This window comes from Molossus molossus, unplaced genomic scaffold (genome assembly GCF_014108415.1).
Source record: "Molossus molossus isolate mMolMol1 unplaced genomic scaffold, mMolMol1.p scaffold_m16_p_13, whole genome shotgun sequence".
NCBI lineage: Eukaryota > Metazoa > Chordata > Mammalia > Chiroptera > Molossidae > Molossus > Molossus molossus.
Window position 1 is genome coordinate 85,016,190 of NW_023425348.1, and position 10,546 is coordinate 85,026,735.

The window sequence follows — 10,546 nt, forward strand, 5'->3', positions numbered from 1 at the left end:
TATTTACATACACTAAAGTTTCTCCTTAAAATACTGACAGCATAAAAAAAGCATAATTAAATAAAAATGTGTTTTATACACTCCCTAACTGATATATTTATGAAATGCCAATCAATTTTCACCTTGAGAATTCAGCTACTGATCCATGGCAATTTCTCCCAGCCTTTAAAATATAAGCGAATTATGTCATAGAAAATATTCTCTGACCCCACTATAAAACCAAATTACTATACCTTTTTTTTTTTTTTTTTTTTTGGTAAATCATAGGAAACTTTATACCATTTTCAATTCCAGAATTAATTAAAGGATCACAATAATCTTAGCTTTTTCTCTGCATTTTTTTTTTCTATGTATCTTCTCAGCTGACACAACCTTTGTTTGTCATGGAACAAAACAATGGCACTCAGGTGACTGAATTCATTCTCCTGGGATTTGCTGGTCGACACAAGTCTTGGTATATACTCTTCACAGTATTTCTTCTGATCTATGTGACCACCCTCGTGGGCAATACTGGGATGATCCTACTCATCAAGATAGATTCCTGCCTTCACACCCCTATGTACTTTTTCCTCCAACACTTGGCATTTATTGATCTCTGCTACACCTCTGCTATCACTCCCAAGATGTTGCAAAATCTTGTAGAAACGAAAAAATCCATCTCTTTCATAGGATGCATGGTGCAATTACTAGTCTATGGTAATTTTGCAACAAGTGACTGCTATATCCTTGCTGCAATGGCGGTGGACCGTTATGTGGCCATCAGTAACCCACTCCACTATCCAATAGTCATGACCCAGAGAGTCTGTATTCAACTCGTAGTTGGTTCATACCTCATGGGTTTCCTAAATGCCTCTGTAAATACAAGTCTTACTTTCTCATTGAACTTTTGCAAATCCAATAAAATTAATCACTTTTTCTGTGATGAATCCCCAATTCTTGCCCTGTCATGCTCCAACATTGATTTAAACATCATTGTCCTAATGGTCTTTGTGGGGTTTAACTTGACATTCACTGTGTCATTCGTCATCATTTCCTACATATATATCCTGGCTGCCATCCTGAAGATATCTTCATCTGCAGGGAGAAGAAAAGCTTTCTTCACATGTGCCTCCCACCTGACAGCAGTCACCATGTTCTATGGGACTCTTTCTTACATGTATCTGGACCATGGGACTCACGTGTCTCCAGAGCGAAAAAAAATGGCTTCTGTGTTTTACGGCATTATGATCCCCATGTTAAACCCACTCATCTACAGCCTGAGAAACCAAGATGTGAAAGAAGCCCTGAAAAGGATTGGAAAGAAGTGCTTCTAGTTTGTTCCTCAATTTCTACTTCTCTGTGCTTGTTAACAACCAGACCGGCAGTGCTAATTTTCAAGAAATCAAAACCAAAAAGTCAAACAACATGGAAAAGTTGCTCATTTTTACTAATCTTGAGCTGCAAATTAAAGTCACGGCCCTGGTCGGTTTGGCTCAGCGGTTAGAGCATCCGCCTGCGGTCCGGAGAGACCCGGGTTCGGTTCCCGCTAAGGGCATGTACCTCGGTTGCAGTTTGTCCCCGGCCCTGGTTGGTCGTGCGGGTGGCGACCACTCGATGTGTCTCTTTCACGTCGATGTTTCCCTCTCTCTCTCTTCCTCTCTCTCCCTCCCACTCTGTCTGTACAAAAAATGGAAAAATGTCCTCGGATGAGGATTAAAAAAATAAAATAAAATAAAGTCACGATGAGATAACCACTCTCTGCCAACGTCTGGCAAACATGGCAGGAGAATGATGACACCTGTTAATGGCTGTGATGTAAGGAAAATGATGCTCTCACATACTGTTAATGAAAATTGAAGTGTCACTTCACTTTAGAAGGAATCTGGTAATATATATTTTATTTTTTTAATTCCTCACCAGAGGATAATTTTTTATTTATCTGTAGATAGAGTGAGAGGGAGGGATAGAGAAACATTGATGTGAGAAAGATACATCAATTGGTTGCCTCCCACACGACCCTCACCAGGACCAGGGACCGAACCACAACTGAGGTACATGCCCTTGACAGAATAGAATCTGTGACTCTTTGGTCTGTGGACCAGCACTCTAACTGCTAAGCCAAACCCACCAGGACAGTAATATCTATTTTAAACAAAAATAATCTTCAATTCAGAATTTCAGCCTTGCAAATTGATCTACTCAAATAAAAGTTCCAGTCCATAAGAACATATATTTAAGAATGTTTATTGAAGCATTACTTAGGAAGACAAGACCAAAAAAACATAAATAGTCCTTAATAGGGAAATAAATATGTATTTGTTGTCAGTCTAGAATCTGTATCTATTGCTGTATAACAAATTTCCACAAAGTCAGGGGCTTGAAAAAAACACACAATCATTATTTTGCACTGTTATGAGTCAGGAATCTAGACACTGCTAAACTGTATCCTCTGAGATGCTACAACCAAGGTGTCAACCAGGACCAAGAACTCATCTGGAGGTCCAGCTGGGAAGCACCTGCTTCCAAGCTCCCTCATGTTATTGGCAGAATGTATCTCCTTGCAACTGTAGAACTGAGAGTCCTGCCTTCTTGCTGGCTGTCAGCCAGGGCCTGCTCCCAGACCTTAGAGATGATCCACAATTCTTTGCCACATGGCTTCCTCCATAATCCCTCTCATAACATGGCAGCTGACTTCTTCAAAGTTAGAAAACCACATATAGCTCATCAGTACATACACCGTGTGAGCAACACCTTTCATATGCCCAAATCTTATCAGGACTTCAATCGTCGCTTTCTCCCTGAAGTCTCTCCAGTTCAACACCTATTTCACACCTGTGTTCTACCCCTGGAAATAATCTCTTCTTCCACTGAAGACCCACAACACTTCACTGTATGAATAAATATTATTTTTATCACTTCCTAAATTATTTATTTACATAAAAGACCTTCGCTATTATCTATAAAGCTCTTGAGAAACACTGTTTCCTTTGACCTTTTAACATCTGGTGTAGAGCCTTAGACACAGTAGGTGTTCTATAAATATTGAATGAATGAATGCATGATGACAAAAAAAAATGAAAGCTAGACAGTTTTCCAGCTGTGAATGATGTGAGTATGTAGCCTACACTCATGGTCCCTAAATGTCATTCTGAGGACAACAGCATTTAAATGACCAGGGAAATTTGTTTTAAAGTGCCATTAACTATAGTCCAGCCCTGAAGGTGTTGATTCTATTGTATTTGATGGAGCCTAATATCTGCATCTGTTTATGCAGAATGTGGCTTTAATTGCATGTGCCATGAAGAGCACAGGATATAGAATCTTTTTTAATGTGGTTTATGTCCCAACCCAGCCACTTCCCAATAGTGTCCCTTTATAAGTAACTAAGCTTTCAAACCTTATTTCTCATAAGAATACATATCTTATGAGATTTTTACATGTTTTTTTTAGTAATAGATAAGAAAATGAATAGAAATTATAGTACCTGGCACTAGTAAACCCTCAATAAATGTTCATAGTAATAGCATTCACAAGGATTATTTCAACATGGGTGTGACAGACATTATAAGAATGCCCTCACCACACATGTGTGCACACACACAGTCAGTAAGCAGTCTCTCAAGGCTTGCAACGTAAAAAATTTCTCTTCTGGGAAACTCCTCTCTCCTTTAGCAGAAAATTAACTAACAAAGGTTGTTTTCTTTGATCCTGTCTCAGCATGTAGGACCACAGATGTTCAATGTAACAGGTATTAATCCCACAGACTTTGTTATACACTGTCTTTGTGGAGAAATCACTGGGTGAGCAATCAGTTTTCACTGGCCTGGGAAGAAAATCTAAAGACAGCACTCCTGTATATAAAGCAAATTGCATTTTTCCTACTCAGCTGAACATTATTTCAGCATCTGAGGACCACAGAAAAGTCCATAGGATTAGAGCCAATAGGCCAGCCTGATTAACTCCAAGGTTTCGTAGAGTCATCTTCAGCAAAATAAAAATATAAATTGAGAGAGGAAATTATTGATGGTATAGAGAAGTTAGAAAATGGCTCTGGAGACTTCCGGTCAAGATGGCGGCGTAGGTAAATGCGGTATCGCGTCCTCCCACAACCACATCAAAGTTACAACTAAACTACAGAACAACCATCATTCAAAACCACCTGAAATCAAGCTGAATGGAAGTCCTACAACTATGAAATTAAAGCAGCAGCCACATGCAGACTGGCAGGAGGGGCAGTGGCGCGAGGGGCTGGTCCCACACCCAAGTGTGACGGATGAAAATCAGGAGGACACCTCGGCTGGGAAGGTCCTCCCTGAGGACTGAGGGGTCCCTGTTCCACACCAGGTACCCTGCTCAGGGTTCCAGTACCAGGAAGAGAAGTCCCCATAACTTCTAGCTGGAAAAACCAACGGGAACTGAGGCTCAGGGAAGCTGAAGTGGCTGGAGCCCCAGGCAGCTCCCTAAAGGGCCTGCGCATGGACTTATCGGACTCTCTCCCTCTAAGCTTGGAGGGGAGGCACCTCGAGGGGCACCAGAGACATACAGAGAAGAACTGAGCTGTTTGGCAATGGAGCAAGGGCTGGAGAGGGGGCTTTCTCATGGACAAACGTGCTGTCAGAGGCCTTTGTTCCTTTGGTGAGCCCTTCCTAGGGGTGGCAGACAGTCGCCATATCTGGGACTCCAGCAACCTGGCTCACACTGGTAGCCCCGCCCTGCTGACTCCCTGAGGCCTCGCCCCACCCCACCCCACCCAATTTTCAAGCCCACCCAAGCTGTTGCCACTTGCTTAACCGTAGGATTGGCCTGTCTTGGATCCTGCTTCAGGTTTTTCCTAACTTCTTTCAAATGAGCAGCATCTGGTCTCAGCGAACCCCATACCTCTAGTTAAGTAATACACTGAAACAAACACAGGGAGGCAGCCAAAATGAGGAGACAAAGAAACAGTTCCCAAATGAAAGAACAAAACAAAATCCCAATAAAAGAACTAAGCGAAATGGAATAAAGCAACCTAACAGATACTGAGTTCAAAATACTGCTTATAAGGATGCTCAATGAACTGAGTGAGAACCTCAGTGAACTTAGGGAGGGCCTCAAGAGCATAAAAAAGTACCAGTCAGAAATCATGGATACACAGTTAGAATTGAAGGAGGCATTAACTGAAATAAAGAATAATTTACACAGCTTCAATAATAGAGTACGTAAATCCAAGGAGCAAACCATCGATTTGGAATATAAGGAAGCAAAAAATGCCCAATCAGAACAGAAAAAAGAAAAAAGAATCCAAAAAAATGAGGAGAGTGTAAGAAGCCTCTGGGACAACTTCAAGCGTGCCAACATTCGCATCTTGGGGGTGCCAGAAGGAGAAGAGCGAGAACAAGAAATCGAAAACCTGTTTGAAACAATAATGGCAGAAAACTTTCCTAACTTGGTGAAGGAAACAGACATACAAGTCCAGGAAGCACAGAGTCCCAAACAAGATGAACCCCAAGAGGCCCACACCAAGACACATCATCATCAAAATGCAAAAAGTTCAAGACAAAGAGAGAATCTTAAAAGCAGCAAGAGAAAGGCAGCTAGTTACCTACAACAGAGTTCCCATTAGGCTGTCAGCTGATTTCTCAAAAGAAACTTTGCAGGCCAGAAGAGAGTGGCAAGAAATATTCAGAGTGATGAAAACCAAGAACCTACAACCAAGATTACTCTATCCTGCAAAGCTGTCATTTAGAATCGATGGACATATAAAGACTTTCCCAGACAAGAAAAAGTTAAAGGAGTTCATCACCACCAAACCTTTATTATATGAAATGATGAAGGGTCTTTTTGAAGAAAAAGATAAAATATATGAACAAACAAAATGGCAATGAATACATATCTATCAACAATGGAATCTACAAACAAAATTAATAGGTAGAACAGAAACATTCTCATAGATACAGAGAACATTTTGTTGGTTGCCAGTTGGGAGGGGCGGTTGGGAGAATGGGTGAAAAAGTGAAAGGATTAAGAAGTACAAATTCATTGCTAAACTGACAAACCTCAAAGGGAAAGGGGTTGGGGGGGGTGGGAAGAAATAAACCAAAGAACTTATATGCATAACCAATGGACACAGACAATAGTGTGGGAAAAGGTGGGAGGGGGGCGGGAGTGGGGAGGAGGGGGTCAATGGGGGGAAAATGTGGAACATCTGTAATACATTTTACATCCAACAATAAAGATTTAAAAAAATAAAATAAAAAGAAAATGGCCCTGGAGATGAGGGCTGACATATCAACCATAATGTTCTCAACTGAACATAAACAACCTTTGCAGAATATAAGCAATAATTAGACAAGGCCACTCATGAGGGAGATAGAACAAGACAGAGAAAAAGCCACTCTGTGGATATGTCTGGAACGAAACAGGGACAAAGGCTCCTGGCCACCCAAAAAAAATAGCTAAAATTAGTAATCATTCCTTCTCTATCCACTTTATTTTTCTTTGATCCTGTTTTTGCCCTCTTACGTACAAATTAGCAAAATATCCAATCACTGAATTCCTGATAACACTCAAAACAGAGCTGGCCTTCTCTTCCTAAACCCTTCTTAGACTCACCCAGCGTGGGCCTAAGTCCTAGAAGATGCCTTCCCGCGTCCCTCATGCCCAACGCTCTGGCCCCTTTGGGATGTGTCCTCCCTCACTGCACACGTAGAACAACCAGCCTCGTCTGACTACATGTGTGTTCCTAGCACTCGTTGGCTATTGAGCATTGATGGTGTGAATTGTGACATCTATTATGTCTAAAAACCTTACTTGTTTTGTTATTCACTTTTTTATTGCTAAAGAAATGAATAGGCATCCATTTTTATTTCCATAGAGCTATTTTTAAAAAATTTTAAATGAGATTCTTTATGTCTCTTAATCCTACTCCTCAACTTACTTAAGTTTCTCAAATGTCCTTCCCAATACTGTGTTCTTCACATAAACACACACACACACACACACACACACACACAATTTTTTAAATTAAAAATCGGTTTACATCCCACATGTTTTTTTCTGCAAAAATCTTTACGCACTCAACAGTATGCTGTTAACATTTTTCCTAATACTACACATCTGTCTCATTATTTTAGGCATTTTCATGGAAGTACAAGCTATAGATTAACTCTGACTTATTTTAACACTATCCAATCCATATTCAAAAATGTTTGCTATAAAAACGCAATGTTTCATAGAGTTTTCTGTGTTTGAGGTAAATTTTTCCAATCTCATTTTATCAAAGGTTCAACTAAAGTTGAAGGAAGTTACGTTTCTTGCCCAAGATCACATAACTATTAAAGGGTAGTTCCAAGTCTCAAATCTAGATCTAATGTCAAAGCTTATCTATTTTTCATTGCTGGTAGTATAAAATAGGGCTCCAAAGTGCCTTGTATACAATATAACTTGAACAACTTCAAAACACTTGCATTATTTATACAATTAAAAATCTCTTCCAGAACGTCCATGTCCTTCCAAGATAGAGGAGCCAGGATTTTATTTACCCTCCTGCCTGCCTACCTGAAACAAGAAAAACTGAACATAATATATGAAATACTAGTTTGCAAAACACTGTACATCAGACAGTAACGGACAATGATTCCTGAGAGGCAAGAAACAAAATTTCTCCAGCTTTCTCTCTTAAGAAAATTTTACAACTAACAAATCTTTAAAGCAAGACTCAAAAGGATCAGTTTCCAAGAATCTTAACAGTATTCTTGAACAAAGCCCAAGGATAGGTGTAAGAATACAAAAATATCTGAACCCAAACATGGTAACATCCACAATGCCTGGCATCCAATCAAAATTACCACACCTGCAAAAAACAGGAAAGCACGACAATAATGAGAAGAAAAATCAATGGTCAAAACCAACCAAGAGCTGCCAAAGATTTCAGAATTAGCAACCAAAATGTTAAGACAATTATTATAACTATGTTCCATATATTCAAAAAGATAAATAGAGATATGAAAGATAAGATGTCTAATTGTAAAAAAAAAAAAAGGAAAAATTGCACTGGGTGAGATTAGGCACAGATTAGACATTCCAAAAGAAGTGACTAGTGAACTTGAAGACAAAGCAATAGAAACTGTCCAAAACAAGAGAAAGGTGAATCAAAAAGATAAATGAACAACACATCAGTGAGCTGGGAAGCAACTTCAAGAAGGCGTATATATGTATAATTGGAGTTCCTGAGAAACAGGGTTGACATAAAAAAATATTTGAAAAATAATGCTGAAAATTATGTAAATTTTATAAAACTATAAACTGAAACATCCAAGAATCACAAGAAACTCCAAGAAAAAGAAGCATGGGAAACTACACCAAGATACATTATAATCAAATTGCTCCAAATCAGGGATAAAGGGAAAATCTTAAATGCACCAAGAAGGTAGACACACTATGTATAACAGAAAAAGTTTAAGAATATAAACATATTTTTTGTTAGAAACAATGAGAGTGAAAACACAATGGACCACCACCTTAAAATGCTTAAAGAAATTATGCTTTTATAATAGACCAAATAATTTTATATTCATCCTTCACACACACACACACACACACACACACACTTCTGACTTTGCAGTGCACTTGAAAAGTACACATACAAGGTTAAATCTCCTTTTATTTAAGTTGTTGCCCTGGTGACTTATTTTAAAATTGTTAAAGATAAACAGAGATTATTTCAGATGTTGTCACTATCCCATCATGCCTAAAACAAATCTAGAGTTCCTTGTGCAATGTCTGGCTCTGTCCTCCACTAGATTCAAAACTGCTGGAGGAAAGAGACCACCTCTTACCCACCTATTTTACAACTCACTTCAAGGAAGCATCTTGCATAAAGTAAAGTTTTCGCTTATTTTATTGCTAAAAGGTTACTTGACTGTGGGTATCTACCTATCAAAGAATTTGAAAGAATCAGGGATGCCAATAATAACAGATGACAGTTTGTATTCTGCCCTCCTAGACCAAGGTCATATTCTGATGTTATCTTAATGATAGTCAGTCCTGAGATCATTGATGGTAATAAAGATAAGACCTCTAATTATTTACCAAATGAACATACTGTTTTTTATCTGCAAGCAACTTCTTAAGCTATCCACAAACACCCTATGAGTGTGGTCACATTAACAAGCTTAGCCTTTTCTGGCACAGGAGGGTTTAAAACATGACAACAATAATAAATATTTCCAAGTGGTGCCAGGTTTGAACTTTACTAGCTTCTAGAATGATCAAAACTGTTCTGATGTGATTACAACTGCTTTTCCTAGAATGTTCTCATTATTCCCTTTCATTTTTTTACCTGTCACAGGGCGAACTTTCTTTCTCTATGTAGACTCTTATTTCCTTCAGTAAAAAGAAGAAGTCATTTCTGTACCTAAAACTGTAGGAATCTACAAAGACCACTTTTTTAATATTTTTCTTTTTCCTGGTAGGAGACAGGGATCAAAACAATTTTCGGAACACGTTGTGAAGTACATCTCTTCACTCATCTATTTACCACCTTGCTCCCAGGAAAAGCTTAAAGCATATCATGGGCTCTTTAAATTCAATTTTCTTAACATTTTACTCAAGAAACTTCCATCCATGATCACACAAAGCAGTTTTTCTTAAATGTCAACCTGTAAACGTAATTTTGATATTGAAAGACCCATTTAATGAATAAACATAACCTTTCTATTTGAGGCAAATTATTCTACAAAACTTCATCATAGATTATCAGATACTGAGGTACCTTCAGTCTAGACTAGCACCATAATCTAGTGACCTATAAAAGAATGAAAGGTAAGCGATGTCCCTCCTTGATCCTAATGAGTTTTCACGTTTTTTGTTAGATTGTGAGCATAAGGAGCAGGGAAATTGTTAGGAAAATGAGGTCTTTGCCCTAAGAATTCTAAAGGGGAAAACAGAAACTGGAAAGAATTAAATATTGGAAACAAGTCTCCAGCAAAATCATTTGATGGAAGAATCCTTGAAGCATAACAGCATCATTCCATGGACAAGTGCCATCGATGTAAGAAAGTTTATTATAAGCCTGGAGAGAGGAGAAGATTATAGTTATTATTAGTTAAGCATTAGTATAGGCTTTCTATGCACCAGCATATAGAAATGCATTATCACATTGAAACTTGACAAAATAATCCACATTTTCAGATTATTTTAAAACATCCCTATTTTTTGCAGTATATAACTCAGAGCTGTTAAACAACCTGTTCAAACCACGTAACAAATCCTGGAACCAAAGCTTTAATTTCATTCCAGAGCCCACACTCTTAGCCAAAACAATACACGTGTGTTTTTCTACTTCAGGAGAAGTAACTTAACTTGAAATTTTTTTCTAAACTGCATATCACTTTTTTCCCACACTTTCTATTGAGTTATGATTTACACAGAGAAAAATGAGCCATTCTTAGGTACATTTCTTAGTCATCCCTCCAAGAGTCGGCATCCTATGAGTAGCTGGGTCAGAGTTCATGGGATTCTTAACAGAGCCATTGTAAATATGTGCCCTACCTTTCCACTCTTCTTCTGCAGGTGCAATGCCATCGAT

At 38.6% G+C, this 10,546-nt stretch overlaps 1 protein-coding gene across 1 annotated transcript; it reads left to right on the forward strand.

Moving 5' to 3' along the window:
- The first annotated feature begins 383 nt into the window (after positions 1-383).
- On the forward strand, positions 384-1,313 carry LOC118629035 (olfactory receptor 5AK2-like). Its single transcript, XM_036260135.1, has one exon. The coding sequence runs from the start codon at positions 384-386 to the stop codon at positions 1,311-1,313; it is 930 nt and encodes a 309-aa protein (XP_036116028.1).
- Positions 1,314-10,546: the final 9,233 nt, after the last annotated feature.

Excerpts from the sequence above, each read along its gene's own strand:
- LOC118629035 (XM_036260135.1), top strand. The coding sequence starts at position 384 with ATGGAACAAAACAATGGCACTCAGGTGACTGAATTCATTCTCCTGGGA.